Consider the following 20,364-nt stretch of genomic DNA (forward strand, 5'->3'; position numbering starts at 1 on the left):
TGATCCCTGGACTAAGATCTAACCTCATTCTAAACTGCATTACTTAATCAGAATCAGAACGCATGAGACGTGGCTACGCTTTTCTGGAAAATTAGTGAATTATGAATTAGTTCTGTTCTGAAAAACCACAAACAGGCCTGCACAAAAAACAGTTCATGCGTCACCCACAAAATTAATTAATTGTTCTAAGTAATGACTCTCTCTTAAAAGCACTACTCCCATCTCATTGGTAAACATCATGTTTTGGTTTTTCAACCTGCTCTCATGCATTAGGTAATAGCATTTCCTGCTCGACTCTGCTGTGGCAAATCCCCACCATTGACGTCAAGACAAGAACAGCTGTCTTTTCACCTCTAGTCCTTGTTTTCCTCTGTATATCTCAGCAGCGTTCATGTTCCAACGGCAACCGTCGCCTACAGGTTACCCCAACACTTACCAGCTGTACACCATGGAGAACACTCGGCAAACCATTATGAATGATTACATCACCTCGCAGCAGATGCGGGTCATACCACTCCCTGATGTTGCAAGGGGACTGTCACCACGTGAACCGTCCATTGGCATCCCATACCCACCAGCTAGAGGTAAGGGGCATGATTGTCTAAGTGTGTGTGTGTGTGTGTGTGTTTGTGTCAGTGAATGAAGGGATCAAAGGAAGAATGTAGTCTGTTGATATTGTGTTTGTGTGAACTAGTGGCAACCTTTTCCAGACCATCAGAAGCAAATGACCCTTAAACAAATTCTATTTGCACGTTGTCAATTCATTGAGATCAATTCGATTGTTAAATCCAGGGCTGGGGCTTTTTTTCTAGTTACATATGTTCACTCTGCATCCTATTGTAACATCTCCAGGAACAAGGTTACCTGTTAAACTTTGACCTGGTTTTGATGTGACATTATTTTGCATAAAATGATAAGAAGTTTCTTAACAATAGAGCAGATTCTGAAGGAGTTTGACCCTCAGACCCTTAGCAGGTACTGCTGTCTAAATTTACAAAATACATTGCTTCATGTTGCTAGTTCTAGTTGCTAGTTAATTTGCTTAGAGTGAAAAGCTTGTGGAAACCAGCTTTCAGCCCTGGCCTATCCTGTTATTGTAATTTGAACTCCTTTGATACATTATTGATGAGCTCATTCAAATTTTTAAATTCTTCTAGTGTTTCGTCTAGTGTCATAAGATGCTTCTAGAAGATCAGTAGAGGGTGTTGGCTCTTTAAGTAAAGTTGAAGCTGATTGGTTGTGGATGCTCACCCTCTGGCCCTTTGCTTCTGTCTGTAAAAGGAATAATTGATCTAGCCCAGATGCCACCTACCATCCTGTTACCTCACCCTGGGGGGACAGGTTCCCCCTCCCTGGACCGCATCAACTACATCCCTGGACCTCAGACCCCTTTCCCTCCTAGGGCATTCAACCCTGCCTCCATATCTCCAGGTGAGGATCCCACCCCTCCTCTCCTATCCAACACCTGATCTTCCCCATCTAGTCCTGGTGGTGGTGGTACTTTAGAAACTCGCCCCTTCGCTGCTGCTCTTTCATTAAAGATGCTTTCTTTCACCTAAAACTAACTGCAGCCGTTTTCTACACCACTATGGTGTCAATGCGCTACTACTAAATCTACAGTGTCACGGCAAAAATAAGTACATTTCTAATACGAGTCCTAAAAATCTATACCTGACCGAATCACTTCTTACCTGAACCTGACGTGCATAAATACATTTATTTTTTTAAAGGAAAAACCCAGCCCCAGACAGACCTGATTAAAATTAGTCCAGAGTCCAACTGAGCCAATTCCAATTTTTTTTTTAACCCGTCTGAACCTGAATGTTAGAAGTAGTGACGTCTGTACAACCCGTAATTATCAAATTACCCAAGATTGGAAACTAATATCACAGTTTAATGAACTTCCTGCTGAATTATGTGGGTGCTGACACACATTTTGTACAATTTTGAGGGGTAAGGTTGAGCTTATTAACATTTACAAAGAACGAAGAGAACTGCTGGTATCATTGTCTGCATGATATGTTCTAGAACAAATTGTGTCTTAAGATGTACGTAGAAATATGTAGGATGTTAGTCGGAATTAAAAAGGCAACGAAAGTGTCAAACTCCCAATTGCTGCAAGTACTTCCCTACATCTACCTCCCCTGAGATCCTGCCTGCACCTGCCCACCTGTGCATGCAGTGTAGGCAAATGTGGCCTCAGTTGTGTCATATTTAAAGCTTGTCTTGGGAATGCAGGTGGTCTGGAGGTAAGTAGACCTTAACAGTCTAAACATCTATTCACACTGAGAACGTAATTGCTAGATATATTTGCTCTCTGTGTGAATATGCTTTTAGAACCATTTCATGGCTCCTTGAATCTCAGTCTGTGTCAGTGTTGTACTGCAACAGCTGATCTTTAAAGGGGGGGTACAATGGTGTTTCATGTATTCAGAGTTGTTTACAGTGTTAAAGAGATGGATTCTCATGCTTAACATGGCCAAAGTTTTTTAAAAATATTTTGGACGAATAACGGAGAATTTCTGTGCCGAAAATCTTACTTCCGGGTTGGTACAAGTTTCGGCTGTTTTTTTTTTGACCGTGGATCTAATGACGTAGACCAGAGTGGAACTCCTTATATGAGCATTTCTCCCGGAAAAGCGCGGCCGCGCACACGTCAACCAGAGGAGAGCGAGACCGCGCACATCAACGCGCTTCAACAGGAAATCATCGGCAGCGCTGCATAGTGTCTCCAAAGTGTTTTTGGTGAGGGAAAGCTTACCAAAGAACCCAGCGTTAGGAACAGTGGATGCAGAAACGAGTTGTGTAGACTGTTTGTTCCCTGCATTTCGACGATGAATGTTTTATAAACAAAGCCCAGATCGACGGATTCTCTCTATGGCTCTGGCTTCGCCCACACGGCCCGCCTCCAGACGCTCGGTTTTTTCCGGAAAGACTCGGTACAGCCTATTTTCTCTTATAAATATAATAAAACTAAAGACTTTTTGGAGATATGAAGGATGCAATACTACTCTATAGGTACTCAAGATTAACAGGAGATTGAGTGAAAATGAGCATTTCACCCCCCCTTTAACATTCCATGTGCTTTGTCCATGTCTTTACATACAGAGTGCATACGGTACATACAAATATCTGTTTTTCCTTCAATAATAAATCAAGCTTGATTTTGTTTTGTTTTTGTTTGTTTTTTTCCTTCTTCTTTGGCATCTTTACTCAGGATTTTCTCTATCATCAAATCTTTCAACCTTGTGAATGCTGTATAAATGTTTACAGTCGTTTTTTTTGTCTTGTCAGAGTTTTTATTGTTTCCTCGGCCCTACAGGTGCTGATTCTCCTGTTGTCTTCCTTGGTAAAGCACGATACCAGTGTTACTAGTTTAGTTTTTTCATTTTCACTCTTCGCATCATCATACAACACTACGCTACTCGCGTATCTACAGAGGCAGCAGCCTATGAGCGTGAGGATTCTCTCTGACGTTTAGTCAGGGTCACGTCATTTCACCATAGCAAAATACTTATAGAGAGTAACCTGCACAATATATAATTTTTTTTTAAATTATAGAAAACTATTGAGTTTAGTCTTCATCTCATGTAACACAAGATCTTCAAATGAAGATCCACCGCTATGCTCCTTTGATTGCTTGATTGTAACCAACAAAGCTCCCGAACACTAGAAGCACCTGATGTAGCGATTTTTTTTTTTTTTTTTTTTTTTTTTTTTTTTTTACAAATATCATGTTTCCATTGATTGGTCGGAATTGCATTTGTTGTAATATGTGGCTGTTACATCAAAAGCAGTTTGTGAATGCATAAAGACACTAAAGCTGTGTCCCAAATCGCATACTTGTGCACTATTCTATGCCATTTTGTTGTATAAATAGTGCGAGTAGTGCGTTCACACTGAAAATTCTAAAAAGAAAAAGTGCACTTTAAGTACCCGGATGATGCACTTATTTAACCGAAAAAACAAAGTGTGGAATGTTGGACACTTCATGCACTCAACTGTCGCAGCTTTAATTACTTTTGGAGGGGGAGGGACTATCAGACTCCGATGTTGAAAGACAAAATAAACTTCTGAAGTTCATGCATTACACAGTTGAGTACATAGTGTATAAGTGCATAGTGTATAGTGCGTCATTTGGGACACAGCTTAAATATTCTTTTGAAATTCTTCTAAGACTTTTAAACAAAGACAATGATGAAGCATGTTTGTTTGTGAGCAGGTTTTGTAGTTAAATTGTTAGTTATGTCATTGTTTCTCCACCCACCCACAGGAATCAGCAGTGGAAATCAGTGGAAAAGGGATAAAATACTTTTATATATATATATATATATATATATATATATATATATATATATATATATATATATATATATATATATATATATATATATATATATATATATAAAATGGGTCAAAGTGTATTGAATAGATCAGTGGTTCCCAAACTGGTATATTTGAAGTGACCGAAGGAGTGCGCAAACAAAATGCTGTTTTGCCGTTCATTTAATTTTACCCCACATTAAAATAACATTAAAACTAAAATGGCGCACCTAGTATAAAAATAGGAAAATGGTAGTGCTGTAAAAGATCAAATACATGACATCCAATCAAATCACCTCATCTTTTGTGGTCAAAATTGACTGCATCCACACAAGCACTATGCATAATTGCATACAGAGTATCTGCCTTAGCAAATCGCACTACATTACAGTAATTCTCGACAATGTACTTTTGCAAAAGTGGGGATTTAGCTCTTACTAGAATGAAGAACAAGTATAGACACAGAGTACATAAAGACTCAAACTCTCTTCAATACAGAAACATACCCTGTGTGAGTTCTTGTTTTTAATGCTGATCATATATTATACGAGCAAGAATGCATTTTTCCCAAATATACCCACGATTGCAAATGTTACATTGAATTTATACAACAGTTCAAGAAACAAAAAGGTAATATAAAGTGACGTACATTGTAAATATTGTTTGCTCTATTTTGCAACAAAATAATAGTTCCAATGAAAGCCACAGCAGAACTGTTGTGCTTCTCCAACACTTCGATGTTTCGTTACGAATTATTTAATGACCTATTCATAACTATTGCCACTTGCTTCATTACTGAATGAATGACTCGATGACTCGCTCATCAAGACAGTAGCTTGCTTTAGTTTAATATTTAAAATTATCACTTCGTTTTTACCATTTCATATTTCTTTATTGAACATTTTTAAAACATTGGCATAAATAATGTTATGAGATATTGTAATTGCATTCAGGCCACCTCTGAGCAGCATTAAACTGTGTAAATACATCTAGATGTAGTTTGTTGCCACTGCAGCTTTTGTTGATTTTCATCTGATTGAAATTATTGATTTAGTTATAATAAATAAAGCAATAAATTAATTAAATTAATGGAATTTTCAGAATTTGACAAACATGACACATACATTTTATAGGGTTAGAAAAACTTTGTCTTCATAAAGGGGAAAAAATGCACCTGAAAATCAATTTAAGGGGGCAAATATTGTACCTTAATGGGAAAAGTAAGACAGCAGTGTAAGTGGAAGAGAGGGTATGCAGAAGGATATTAAATGCTTTGAGGTACACCACTCTAAAAGGTTTGGGAACCATTGGAATAGATAATGCCAGAGTTATTTATATGCATTTATATATCCACACAATAATTTTGCATCACTGAAATCATGAATCTGTCTTCTATCCCTTACAGTAACACAGCTGACCCCATCAAACTACAGCAAATGTAAAGGGCCCGTTTGATTGTAACCCCTGTTTGTTTTTTATGTGTTGCCTGTGCTTCACTCCCCACAGGACATCCTGCCCATCATAGTGCCAATGCAGCCATTGTGGAGAGGGAGCGAGAGAAGGAACGTGAGAGGGAAAGAGAACGGGAGCGAGACCGAGAGAGAGATCAGAGAGAACGGGAACGCGCCGCAGTAGAATATATGCGTGGAGGTAAGAATAATTGATACACAGAAGGAAATAATGGCACCAATAATAATCCATTCTGCTCCATCTTAACAAACTGAGCTATTCTGCCAGTTTTCTCAGGACTTATCACCGTTTATGTTGCAGGTCCTGAACAGCCTGGCCGACCAGGCAGCCGTAGTTCCCTGCGTTCCACCTCACCCTCTGTGCGATCACAGGAGGGCGTCCTCCAGCAGCGGCCGAGCATCTTCCAGGGCACCAACACTAAGAGCGTCATTACCCCACTCATGTGAGCAATACACACTATTCACAATACACATAAAAAATTATTTTTATTTTTAAATATGGCACTTTTATTCTGACAATACACAAATTTATCTTCCTTTGAAACCAGAAGATAATTGTTTTGTTTTTTATTCACTCTTGTCGTGTTTGGCTTTATGTAGTGTCCTGTCAGGCTTCTATTTTATAATTGAAATGAATTCCAAACACGCCGGCCTGGCTGCGTTTGTGTGCTTACAAGAGTGATTATATCTCTCCAATTTTGGCCTCACTCGAGTGGCTGTTTTTAAGTGCTACTTAATGGTTCATTTTATTTAATTTTTTGTTTTATTGTTTGCATGGTGATTGTACAGTACTTTGGTCTGCATGTGCAGTTGTAATGTGCTTTATAAATAAATGATATGATTGCAATAACTTGTAATATATGCTTATGTAGTTTTTTATTATATTATTAGTATATTAATTTGTATGAGCTAATATATTTTTTTTTATTTTATATATTTAAATAATTTATATTTTATTTGTTTTTATTATAACATTTTTTTGTTATTTTTTATGTAATTGTTGATTTGTAGATTGTAAAATTAGTTTTTTCTCTTATTAACCGTGCAACTTTTGCTTGTCCAGGCAAATGCCCTCACAAGCATCTGCACCTCAAGCCAACTCCCGATACAACAATGCAGCTGACGCCCTCGCCGCCCTGGTGGACGCTGCTGCCTCTGCCCCGCAGATGGATGTTGCAAAAGTCAAGGAGAGCAAGCATAATAACAGTAGCTCCCGGGATGATGACATGATGTCATCGCGGCGGGCAGCACAGGAGTCACAGGAGGTGGAGCGTCGTTCCATGCAGTCGCCATATGGGGACGTGTCACTTCCTGGTGGGAAACCTTCCCATCCTGTGTATGCAGAGGGTGGAGGAGCTGCAGGGAGCAAAGAGAAAGCCCCACCCACGAAGTCACGCATGGAGGAGGAGCTGCGCACGCATGGGAAGACCACCATAACTGCTGCAAACTTCATTGATGTCATCATCACACGCCAGATTGCCCCAGATAAGGATTCCCGTGAGAGAGGCTCACAGAGCTCTGACTCCTCCAGCAGCAGTGAGTGTCATCAGATAGACAAAGTTTAATTATAATTCATTTTGTGTAATAATAATCAATTTATTGAAACCAGTAGTCACGTAACACTTCACAGTTCTTAACTCAAATTTACTCTAACGTTCAAAAGTTTAGGATCAATAATATTTTTAAACATTTTTGACTGAAGTCTCTTATGTGATCTTTCAGAAATAATTCTAATATGATTATTTGCTGCTCAAGAAACATTTCTTATTATTATCAATGTTGAAAAAAGTTGGGATGCCTAATATTTTTCTGGAAACCGTGAAACAGGATTCTTTGATGAAAAGTTCAAAACAGCATTTATTGGACATAGAAATATGTTGTAACATTATACATGCCTTTTACAGTGTTTTGATCCATTTAATGTATCCTTGCTAAATAAAAGTATTCATTTATTTCAAAAACAAAATTCTTAACAACCCCAAACTTTTCAACGTTTAAAAGTAATGTACATACTACAAAGCAGAGCAAACAGGAAGCAATTGCCTGAGTCACTTCAACAGAGTCTCACCATAAGCTAGATTTGTGATAGCTGAGCACAAGGTCGTAGACATCTTTATATCATGCTCAGAGGCAAAAGAATGATTCAAGAAATTAGACAACTTGTAAGACAAATACAAGGCATGAACTTAGGGATTTACTAACAGAAGGCATTAACAGGACACCTAATGGGATGACCAGTGCCATTGAGGCCATGAGACCTAATAGTCTTAGGAAACCTAGAAAGCACAACCTGTGATCCAGCTGGAATTGAGACGGATAACAGTGACAAACCTCTGACCTCAGATTTGACAGGTTAATTCCATTATAGGGAGTGTAGTTCTTACCACGGGAATTAAATGTGTTCTCTTTCTTTGACTTACTATAAAGTCAGCTAGAAGGATGCTTCAGTGCCAACTACTTTGTAATCTACTCAGTTTTTATGCCACATGGGCATGGTGTTGCCAAAACACACTTCAGCTTAAAATATTCACATAGATATTAACAGATTTTAATTATAACAACAGAGTTTATTTATAACATATGTGCCTTTTGATGCATTTCTGTTCGTTTTGATGGTGGTTCCACAGTAGCAATACCCCCCAGGGGGTGTATTTGTAAGTAGGTTGAAAACAGTGTGCTAAAGGTGTAGATGGCACACCCTCTCTCACAACAAACAAGCTTTATTTACTTACAAGGCTATAACAGTATGTTTGCATGTCCTTCAGTGTCATCCAGTCGTTATGACGCTCCGGGGGGAATTGAGGTGATCAGCCCTGCTAACTCCCCAGCCCTGAGAGAAGAGAAGAATGAAGGACCTTTCCCATCAGAAAAGAGCTCTCAGCCACCCACAGGTGAGACTTCAAAGCCCTGTTGCCTCCACAAGAAACTGGAAACTGAGCGTGTTTTAATCAAGATGGGGTGAATCTCATTAAATATTTTAGGAACATGACATTTTACGGCCACATTCACATTTTCTCAAAGAAAATCTCAATCCTATTTCTATAATGCGTAAAAAAATATAACTAAAGATATTATGGAACATTAATTCATTGTGGTTTTATTTCTTGTATACTGCCTTCAAAAATCATTTGATTTTTTTTACTCTGTTTCAATAAAAAAATGCTCTTACAGTAATGACAATCACAATTAATAATAATTGGAATTAATAATAAATAAATACAAATTATCTTTGAAAAATAATTTTCGTGAAATTTACCCTAGTGTCACTTCTGTCAGTTCTTTGACCTGATCTTGTGTTGTGTAGGAATGAGGTTTGACATTAGCCGCCGGTACAGGCAGTCAGGAGATTCAGGACCTTCTGCACCCCACCAGCCTCCCTCCTCACAAGCAGACAGTTATGGGCCCGTCCCAAAAACACACCGCATCATGACCCTCGCTGACCACATTTCAGTAAGTTGCACTCCTACTCCTGATGCTTATGTCACATGTCATTCACTTCATTGCCCTCACTTTCTCTCTCTTTCTCTCACAGCACATTATTACACAAGACTTTGCCAAGAGCCAGGATCCTCCTCCATCATCCAGTTCGCTACCTTCCTCTTCATCCTCCTCTTCACTCTCCTCCACATTCCAGAGCTCTGGTATGGGAGGTGTTGTAGGTCGAGTTAAACCCCCTAACCGCTATAGCCCAGAAAACCCAGCTCCAACTACACACCACCAGAGACCACCAAGCAGAGTATCTCCCGAGAACTCTTCCGATAAGCCAAGAGCCAGGTACCCATCGACACAAAAACTAAATTGCTATATGAAAGCCAAGATTTTACTTAAATTAGTCATTTGTACAGAAACACACACAAGCCGCACAAGAACACATGCACATACAATGCTGTTCAAAAGTTTGGGATTGGTTGTACAGTTTTGATTTTTTTTTTTTTTAAGAAAATAATACTTTTAATCAGTAAGTGATTACTATTATACAATACAATATTATACAACTATTTCAAATAAATGCTGTTCTTTTGAACGTTCTATTCATCCTGAAGAATCCTGAAAAAATGCACCACAAAAATATTAAGCAGCACTCAGCAAGAAGATCATTTTTAATATTAATCATAATAATAAATGTTTCTTGACCAGCAAATCAGCATATTAGAATTATTTCTGAAGGATCATGTGACACTGAAAATTAATCTTTTCCATCACAGGAATAAATTACATTTTAAATTGTAATAATATTTCACAGTATTACTGTTATTTTAATCAAATGATTTCTGCCTTGGTGAGTATAAGAGACTCTTTCCAAAACAATACAAAAATCTTACCAACAAACTTTTAAACAATAATGTATGTGCGTATTTGTGTATGTCCACACCCAACTGACATTAAGAAAACAAAGAACTTAAAGGTGATGTAAGACATTGTTTAATGGAATGGTAAAATATTCTTGTTTCCTGACATATATTACTGAATTAGGTGTCCTTAAATGTCTGTCTCTGTGATGGCTACAGGCTCTGAAACTGCCAAAAAATAAATATGGTTAGATCCAGAAAGTGTTTTCTGCTTGTTCATTTTGCACATTTACAGGGCAGCCCATATATGTGAAGTAGGAAGCTGAGAGTGTGGTAGTTCAATTGGATCCTTCAAGTTAAATGCCATTTTCAACTTCACACACAGTTGTTGCTCTTTTTACCCCATTTCTAAATATGACACTACCTTTGGTGCAATAGTATTTTTATAGGGCAGGATTTTAAAAAGAAAGCGTGTATGTAATTCAGTTACTACATCTGGCTGAAGTTACAGAATGACTGACAGTCTCACTTCCTGTTACAAATCTGTGTAACAATGTAATACATTTGCATAATGCCATCCTATGGTCTTCATTGGCTGCCCGTGAATGACGTCTAATTTGTCTGCCTTCAAACACTGTAGTTTTAGCTGAGGCCTGGAAGAGTTTGATTCGTATTGTTGACATGTCGAGAAGACACTGTTTTCAGCACTGCGAATCTGCTTTGCATGCGCTTCAAAAGGATGTGGACTTGCACTGGAATTGATATGTAAAAACCGACTCCATCATTCATATCACCGTGTATCTAGCACTGAGGAAACCGGAGCTGAAATTCAGATAATAGGCATTACATTTCTGACAATCGCTATAAGTGGTAGACCAATCACAACAGACTGGGCCGTCTGACCAATCAGAGCAGAGTAGGCTCTCAGAAAGGAGGGGTTTAGAGAGACTAAATCTTTGAACAAACTGTTTTCAGACTCTTTGTGAAGTGAGGTGATCTGCAATGTATATTGTGAGAAATTAAAGTGTTTGGCATAGTTGGGGCGCTTTAATGCTTGCAAAACTCCTTACAAAATGCGTGAGATGCTTTATACACACTGAAAACAATGTCCCAGCAGCAGTCTCTTATCTTTCTTTCTCTCTCAGGCCAGGCAGGTCTCCTGATCGAGGTCGAGGGCTTGTCGAGGGCAGCTATGAGCCCATTTCTCCTCCTCAGGGTTATTCTGGGTTAGATAAACAGGAAGCCAGTATGCTGCAGAGTCAGAGACGAGAGCATGAGCTCCCCGAACAGAGGTAGTAACGCATTGTCTCTCTGCACTACTAGGTGTATGAGCCTTTATTTACACTTTTTTTTTTTAATTACATATAATTTTTCAGACATTTGTTTAAGAGAAAAAAACACTAAATCGAAAATTAAATGGTAAAGCAAACTGGACTGCCCATGTACCTGAATATTCAGACTGTTGTCTGTTTATTGTCTTTGTGTTATTTTTGGCCAACCCTATTCTTCACTGTGTGATCTTTTGACCTTTCTTTTGTTTCAGGACTGACTCGCGCTCCCCAGGCAGTGGCAGTTACCTGCCCTCATTTTTCACCAAACTGGAGAACACGTCTCCTATGGTTATGTCCAAAAAGCAGGAGATCTTCCGCAAAGCAGAAGTCGGTCAGTGACACTGCAAACCCATTTTGTCAGAGACCTATTCCCACTCAAGCTCAGGATATTTACTTCACTGCACTGATAATTTGACGTCTTTTATTCAGACAATTGCCACCTATTTCTACTTCTCATTTGCCCTTTCTCTGAACAGGTAATGCTCAGCCAGGCACAGAGATCTTCAATCTCCCGGCAGTAACATCATCAAGTGAGTTTCGCAACCATTATTATTAATTTCACCATAGAGAACTTACCTGACATGCCATTTACGTCAGTTGATGTATTTTCATGTTTCGTGCATTTCATGTTTTTCATAGTTTGACAAGTTTTAAACGCTGCTTAAATTATTCTCAAATTTTCCAATGTGTGTGTGTGTGTTGTCCTGTACAGACAGTGTAAACCCTAGAAACCACTCATTTAGTGATCCAGCCAGTAATCTGGGTCTGGAGGACATCATCAGGAAGGCTCTGATGGGGAACATGGAGGAGAAGCAGGAGGACCAGCAGCAGGCTCACCTGGGGACAGGAAACACTTCAGGAAGCATGAGCAGTATTTCAGAGAGCCGACAGGAGGCTAGCCCGTCCCCTAACACAGGTTCATACTGTAAACTGTGGTGTACTGTACACATCAATGAACATACATCTAAAACAGAACATTCTGCAAAAGTGCTTTGTGGGCCAGCTTATTAACATGAAAATGAATTTGCAAGGCTAATACTGGTCATTGGAGAATCACTCTAAATTAGGGCTGTCATGATCATATTTTCACCACACAGTTATCATGGCCTGAAGAATTTGATATTATCACAATATCTTTAGAAATAAAAAAAAATAATGCTATCAGTCAAATTCATATTCAGATTTATTTTGCGTTTTCTCAAAATACGCATGTAGACAGTGGGAGACTGTACAGCAGTACAAAACCATAATTTTGGCACTTCCTTCAGTCTTACACCTCATATTTTTTAACATGCTCCAAAAAACTCCCACATGGATTTTTTTCAAGTGCAGGTAGTGTCTCGCTTTCGTCTCTCATTTCGTCCATCATGATCTTGTGGGGCAGTAGTAGCTACACACTGTATCGTCATATTTTCTGTTATGATGGGTGGCAACCGGTGTTAAGGTTGGAGTACAACCACCTAATTGACATGTCAACCAGATGCTTAGTGGCTTTGGATTATTTATATTATCATATTTGTAGTATCAACATGACACCAGTATTTAATTTAAGTATCACGGTTATCATCAATACCCCTAGTCTCAATGTTTGCATATCATTCAAGACCAAACTGCTGATGTCCTTGTCCATCTTTCTACCTCCACAGCAGGAAGGCAGAAGCTTCAGAGCAAAGCTAGCAGCAGGAAATCAAAGTCTCCAAACCCAGGCCAGGCATACTCTGCCGGAGAGCGTCCCTCTTCTGTGTCCTCCGTTCATTCGGAAGGTGATTACCATAGACAGGCTCCCACCTGGGCTTGGGAGGACCGGCCGTCATCCACAGGTCAGCTACTTGATTCTTGATTGTTAGATTAAATGGTTTTGTTAGAGCTACATTTGTTGAAATTAAAATGATTGTTTGTTTCTCTTTCCTCCTGCCCAGGTTCCATGCAGTTTCCTTATAACCCCCTGACCATGCGCATGCTCAGTAGTACCCCTCCCACCTCCATGGCCTGCTCATCTCCCTCCATGCAGTCCCAGCAGCAGCCACAGGGTGGCGCCTCTGGCCCTGTGGCCCCGACGCGAGCTTGGGAGAGAGAGCCACCGCTTCTGTCAGAGCAGTACGAGACCCTCTCGGACAGCGACGACTGAGGCAGGTGACCCGCCTCCCTCTCCTACACAAGCGTCCATGCCTCACTCCTGATCACCACCGCCCTTCTTTCGCTGTCTTTATGACTGCCACTCCAGAGTGAGATTCTGCTGGGGAGGAGGTCGTACGTTTGGTGCTAATTAGTGCCCGCTGGTGGTCAGAGAGAGCATTGCTTAGAGCCACTCATTTTCAGGATTGAACCGTTGCTTTGATTTTTGGCCCGTTTGGGGATAAGAACTGGACAAAATCGTGGAAAAAATCAGAGACGTGGAAAGTCAAAAGGATTAAAAAGAACTTGTAAAGAGACTTGTTTTCTGAAAATTTGTTTCTGTAAAGATTTTGTTTGTCTTTAAAAAAAGAAAAATCAATGTATGTAAATAGAGTAACCTTTTGCAGTGTTTTTCATTTAACAATTATTTTTCTGCATTTTAACATTGCTTTTTAAATTTATCCCAGTTGGATGAATGGGTGGAACAAGACGCGTGGGAATTTTTGTGGTCAGTCGGGTTAAGAGCGTTGAGCTTCCCACATCTGAAAGTAATGGTCTAATCAAAACTACTCCCAACGAAACGCAAAAAGGACTTTATGTTTGCCCCCTCAGATGTGGACCCTGTCTATGCAGCACTGTTGAGATGTGTTCTGCCCTGTTACTTCAGGGAGGAAGTCACATCCTTCATCAACTGTTATAGGAGGACAGGACTAAATGAAAGACGGTATCAGCCTTTTCTGTTGTAGGAGTCTTATTCACAGTAAAACTTCAGATATGAGATGAATGTTTCTTCTGTTTTTCTCTCGCTTTTCTTTTCGACTTGGTTCTAATCTTCAGCAGTGGCCTGTTGCAGATCTGTTCAGAGTGTTCGACCCTACAGTTGAATGTCTGACAGTTGGACACGACTCGTCATCTTTAATTTGCCTACCGTTCTTACAGGGCTTTTCTTAGGTTGTACAAGGTCCGCCACCTTTCCCCAGTAACCCTTTTTCTTTTTGAAGAAGATGAATGTTACTGGGAGGGGAAAGTCCTCTGTTACTAATCATAAAGGAGCACGTATGACGTGTGTATTCTGTCAAAATGTGTGTTTTTTGTTTTGTTCTTTTTTCCTCCTAGACCACAAAACAAATACAAAGACAAAAAAAGGAAGTATCAAACTTGGTACATCTCTGCACCATCGTTGCACTTTTTTCCTTAGTAATTTTAAGAAGCTTAAAATCATACTACCTGTAATCTAAGTTATTCATGTCATGCAGAGGTCTGGAACGCTTTCAGATATGCTCATGTTTTAGTCACTTACTCCATCTGCATTGGGAATGTGACTTTTTTTTAATTAACTTTAAGCATGTTAAATCGGTACCATTTATCTCAGCTGCTGCACTCGTTCAGAGATCTAAATATCTGTCTGAAAGTGAATAAACTCAGTGCAGAACTAGTTGAATGTGATTAAAGCTAATGGGGGTCCCTGATATCTGAAGGCATCTCTTGATCCTGCTTTTTTCCACTTTATGTGCTTCTGCTTTCTTCAAATAACATCACCAGTCTGATCTTTATTTTAATATAATGGTTTTGTTTTCTTCAGAAGTTTAAAAAACAATGTTGAGCTCATGTTTGGATTTTTTTCCACATTCTTTTATTTTCTATGACTTTCAGCATCAATGTTATATTCATCCTGTTTTAATGGGATGTCAAATGTTTACAATGGCATTGACAAAAATGGTGAAACTTGAATCTTAAAGACAATTAAAATTGCTCATCACGTCAGTCTATTTCCAGTTTAGCTTTGCAAGGGTGACTTTCTTTTTTTCTGGTCCGTTCTGAATCAAGACTTGAAAAAAAGTAACTTGTCCCCTGATTTTGAAATCCAATGTTTGTATCACTCCGTCTCCTCAGTAGTGGATGAGAAATGTGCAGACCAATCAATAAAGTAGAACAGAGCTCCACCTCTCTGAAAAGGACAGCGCTGTATCCCCTGTCTCTGATGCTTTTCTTTGCAATCATCTACCAAAAAAAGATTGAAAGTCCAAGATATTGTGGAATGAAGATCCCACAGCAGAAAGAAAGTCATACTAGTTTGGAATGACATGAGGGTGAATAAATGATGACAATTTTCAGTTTTGGTTGAACTTTTTGAAGTTCCCCAGCTACTGAATGTTGCAGCATTAGTCAGAACAGTGCTGACTATTATAGCATCAGATCGTTTACTGAATATTTCTAGATATGGGTACTTGAATTGTTACTGGATGTCTACTTAATTTCATAATATTCTACATATTTATGACGTTTTGGCCACTAAAACTAGACAACTGGCTTCCTTAATTTGTATAAATGCATGCATGACATTTGATGGTGCCGTTTAGTGACATGGGTTTTTTCTCCTGTGTGGGCACATTGATGCTTCAGTCTTCACTGATTGTGTGGAAACATCTTAAAGTTCAACCTCTGTCTTTAATATACGTTTTTCTACTATACGTAATATAGTCATTCAGGTGAGTGTTCTTGTAGTTCACACAGTAGTTCACGGTGCTAGCAATGACAGCGTTGTGGGTTTAATTCCCAGGGAATGCAAGAACTGAATAAAAACATACCTTGAATGTAATGGAATGTTATTAGCGACTATAATAAGCCTGTAAATGGCTCTGCGTCAGAAAATGTCAACTCCAAGACCGTCCTTTACGCCACTGTCAAGCAAAGAGACAAAACATGCAGCAAGTGAGCAGCAAAACATCCAAATGAAAGCACTCAAGAACAAGAAAAAGAAAAATAATTTTATTCAGATCTGTATGTTTTTCTCTGCGTCCTGAGTGCTCTGAGAAACTGACCGGTAATGACACCAATCCACCAAAGCTTGAACTTCTCATCTGTTTTTAAGTGGGAATTTATGTGTTATGTTATTGTTAACACAAATACGTTTGTGTCTTATGGTGGTTTTAAAGGTATAGAGACATAAATCACATTTTAACTTTTTTTAATTAACTAATTTTCTACAACCCCAAATCAGAAAAAGTTGATGTGTCATTACAAGTGCACAGGTCATGTGAGTGATTCCTTCAGAGTGAACACGGTGAATCTGACTGCAGTAGATGTGAAAGATATTAATAAAAGTGATGTTAATTCAGCCAGTGCACATACCTGTATTTACATCCTGTTTTCGGTCGAAGTCCACAGTAATCGATTGTCGAGTTCACGCGACTAGGTTCAGATTCACCGTGTTCACTCTGAAGGAATCACTCACATGGCTGGGCACTTGTAATGACACATCAAGGATGTTAAGAGGCTAAAAGCAGGTTTAAAACTTGCCCCATTAAAGTCAACATGGTGCAAATTTTAAAAAGAGGATAACAAGGTGTAGGCAACACCGATTTTTGTCGTTGTTCTCTGTATTGACAGCACTCCAAATTTACAAAAAAATGACCGGAGTTCTCCTTTAAAAATGGACTGTGGCAAAGTGGAAAACTGTTCTGTGGTCAGACGAATCAAAATTTGAAGTTCTTTTTGGAAAACTGGGACGCCATGTCATCCAGACTAAAGAGGACAAGGACAACCCAAGTTGTTTTCAGCGCTCAGTTCAGAAGCCTGCATCTCTGATGGTATGGGGTTGCATGAGTGCGTGTGGCATGGGCAGCTTACACATCTGGAAAGGCACCATCAATGCTGAAAGGTATATCCAAGTTCTAGAACAACACATGCTCCCATCCAGACGCCGTCTCTTTCAGGGAAGACCTTGCATTTTCCAACATGACAATGCCAGACCATATACTGCATCAATTACAATATCATGGCTGCGTAGAAGGAGGATCCGGGTACTGAAATGGCCAGCCTGCAGTCCAGGGGCTCGTTCTTCGTACGTTGCTTAAAACATCCGAGATCAAATGAGACATCCAAGATGATATCATCGTGCTAATCATGATCCGGCTAATTAGGTTCTTCGAACACACTTGCCGGATATGATTAGTATAGCTGGATTGAGTTATCTGAGATAATTGCGCGTTCATGCGCTGGTTAAAAGGGGATATGTATCGATAGAAGAAACATTGATCAGCAACGCTGCTATTGGCTGCTCAGCGTGGCCAAAGAGCGCGCTCAGTTTTTCTCCTCAGCAGAGCAAGAACTAATAGTCGAAGTTTATTCGGAATTTTAATGTTTAATCAAAACGCCAGGAACACCTCAAAGTCTGCAAAAGCCAGGAGAGAGGGCTGGCAAAAAGTAGCAGACAATTTAAATCCGTTAGAAGTGGCCATGTTAGATGTTTTTATCACTTATTAGCCTATATTTTTGTATTTTAATAATTGCATAATTATTTGTGCATTGTAATGTCAGAGTCACCACACTAGAACATGGGAACAAATAAAAGTGAAGTACAAAAATATTCTACATAATGGTAATTTGTAGTTATATTATAGTCTCTTTTATAAAAGGCACTGTTAAATAAATGGTGTTCTGTTTATAAAAGCAACCAAGAAAAAGGCTGAGAAAAAAATAGAAAAGATCTTAGTAGCCTACACTGTAAAATAATTTTTGCTGCATTAAATTATAGTCATTTCAACTGTTAAATCTTGAGTAATGATGAATTGCTTTGACTTGTGAAAGTGAAAACTGATAAACTTATGTTAATGTAAAAATATTTTGCCATGAGTTATTGATCACATTTTTCCCCAGTGTAGTTCATTGTAATGACATTGTGTTTTCCTCTTTTGTGCACTTTTACATGATACACCAACACTTGTATCTGTTCCCAAGAAAGTGGTGGCTGAAATATGTGCAGTAAGTGGACATTTACTAACTTTCCAAAGGAAAGAAAGTATAAGACTTTGTAATGTCCATATGTTTCCATTGCACTGGACAGTGAATAAACCCTCTCAGATAACTGTCATATGGAGGAACTAGCCTACCTGCAAGTGCATAAATAACTTTACTTCATTTATACTTGTATGCTTTATGGCTGCAATATAAGTTGCAGGATTCCACATCTACAGAAAGGCCTACAGAAGAGTCTGCACAGACAGAGGAGACATAGGCCAACAGGTGGGCAGTGGATAGCCAACTTTTCCTTTTTATTTGTTGCATGAGGCATGTGTCTAATATCTCTTGTTGCAGGCACTTGACCACTGGCTTTTCTTTACAAAGAACAATTGAAATAAAACTCAAGGAACTAAGCATATGTGTCTTTTATTCAACATTTAATGAAAAGTGTTTTTTTTTTTTGGCAGTGTTGTGTAGTATGGCACGTGCAACAATGTCACAGGCCCTGTCAGGTGTGCAACCCTCAGACTTTTCAGACACTGAAATCTTCCCTTTAGTTAGCCAAAGTTCATTTCATTGTGTGCCCTTGTCCTGGTAGAAGCTGCATTGGTTTGGGTCAGGGAATGGGGTCATAAAACACCTGTCTGCAAGCTGGAACATGTCATAATCACCTATGAAAAAATGCAGTTCTGTTAGGATCAGCATAAGTGTATGTAATACAGTGAGCTTGATATTTAACTGTGGAACTTTTCTTACCACTTTCAAATAATGTGCATAAATGTGAATCTCTGAAAATTCTTAAGTCATGCACAGATCCTGGCCATTTTGCTTTCACATTTGTGATATGGAAGATTTTAGTCAAATGCCTTTTTTTATTTGATATAATCTGGAATATTAAGAATCACAATAGTAACTGGCCTGCACATTTACATTGTGAACCCCCTTTCTGTTCACATAATCCCCTTCATTGAGGCCTTGATGGCAGCCTCCACTTTAAAATGAAAATTCTGTCATTATATACCCTCATGTTGTTTCAATCCTTTATGAATTTCTTTCTTCTGCTGAACAAAGGAAGATATTTAGAAGAATATCAGTAACCAGACAGTTTCTGGTCTCATTGACTTCCATAGTATTTTTTTTTTTCCTACTATGGAAGTCAATGAGACCAGAAACTGTCTGGTTACTGATATTCTTCTAAATATCTTCCTTCCTGTTCAGCAGAAGTAAGAAATTCATACAGGTTTGAAACAACATGAGGGTGAGTAGGCTATATGATGACAGATTTTTAAAGTGGAGTATATATCCCTTTAAGCCTGAGTGGCATATAGGCTACTGTAATCGGCATGGTCATGATTGCATGATCCTCATAAAAAAATTATTATAGCATAAAAAAAAAAAATGCTTTAAAAAAACCTAAAACTGTTTTTTAAACCTAAAAGCGCCAGGTAAACTCCGAACGACACGACAGACAGCACTTTCCATCAAGTTCTCCACATCTCCAATAGTGTAAAGGAAAGAGCCACTCGCAAATAATCTTAGGGTACAGTTTGTGCTGTAGTTAAAGCCCGACTCCGACAAGTCGAAAATAAATGTGCGTTTCCAACAAATTAATAATGTAAACGACAATCTCACGAGTCACGAGAAAAAATATATATCTCAGAAAGTGCACTATCGCGCTGCCCTAGACTTCCCGTATCAGCTCCGCTTATGAAGCCGCGATCTAATCCTGTTTACATGAAATAAGCCTGCTCCCGAGCAGGTTTAAGTTTGCGCACCTGTTGCTATGACAGCAAGTCCAGGATGAGCGTCGAAGAACCAAACAATCCAAGATCATGCCAAATCGTCAACAATCAAATCCAGCTAACTGAGTTAGCGACGTACGAAGAACGAGCCCCAGATCTTTCACCCATAGAAAACATTTGGTGCATCATAAAGAGGAAGATGCAACAAAGAAGACCTAAGACAGTTGAGCAACTAGAAGCCTGTATTAGACAAGAATGGGACAACATTCCTATTCCTAAACTTGAGCAACTTGTCTCCTCAGTCCCCAGACGTTTGCAGACTGTTATAAAAAGAAGAGGGGATGCCACACAG

At 39.0% G+C, this 20,364-nt stretch overlaps 1 protein-coding gene across 21 annotated transcripts in view; it reads left to right on the plus strand.

Annotated features, from left to right (window-relative positions):
* ncor1 (nuclear receptor corepressor 1) overlaps nucleotides 1-14,911 on the plus strand; it is a 124,499-nt gene extending 109,588 nt beyond the window's left edge. For 9 of the 21 annotated variants that reach the window (XM_079871425.1, XM_079871444.1, XM_079871440.1 and 6 more), the window contains 14 exons: nucleotides 384-584; nucleotides 1,282-1,431; nucleotides 5,830-5,973; nucleotides 6,094-6,235; nucleotides 6,856-7,328; nucleotides 8,558-8,683; nucleotides 9,097-9,242; nucleotides 9,325-9,566; nucleotides 11,227-11,373; nucleotides 11,625-11,743; nucleotides 11,889-11,942; nucleotides 12,125-12,328; nucleotides 13,059-13,232; nucleotides 13,332-14,911. In XM_079871425.1, the coding sequence (XP_079727551.1) occupies nucleotides 384-584; nucleotides 1,282-1,431; nucleotides 5,830-5,973; nucleotides 6,094-6,235; nucleotides 6,856-7,328; nucleotides 8,558-8,683; nucleotides 9,097-9,242; nucleotides 9,325-9,566; nucleotides 11,227-11,373; nucleotides 11,625-11,743; nucleotides 11,889-11,942; nucleotides 12,125-12,328; nucleotides 13,059-13,232; nucleotides 13,332-13,540 (2,531 nt within the window). In that variant the 3' untranslated portion in view covers nucleotides 13,541-14,911. Of the gene's footprint in view, nucleotides 1-383; nucleotides 585-1,281; nucleotides 1,432-5,728; nucleotides 5,762-5,829; nucleotides 5,974-6,093; nucleotides 6,236-6,855; nucleotides 7,329-8,557; nucleotides 8,684-9,096; nucleotides 9,243-9,324; nucleotides 9,567-11,226; nucleotides 11,374-11,624; nucleotides 11,744-11,888; nucleotides 11,943-12,124; nucleotides 12,329-13,058; nucleotides 13,233-13,331 lie in introns of all 21 variants that reach the window. The other 12 variants (XM_079871439.1, XM_079871426.1, XM_079871438.1 and 9 more) reach the window with 9 other exon arrangements.
* The last annotated feature ends 5,453 nt before the right edge of the window (nucleotides 14,912-20,364 follow it).

Source organism: Squalius cephalus (genome assembly GCF_949319135.1).
Source record: "Squalius cephalus genome assembly, chromosome: 5".
Lineage (NCBI taxonomy): Eukaryota > Metazoa > Chordata > Actinopteri > Cypriniformes > Leuciscidae > Squalius > Squalius cephalus.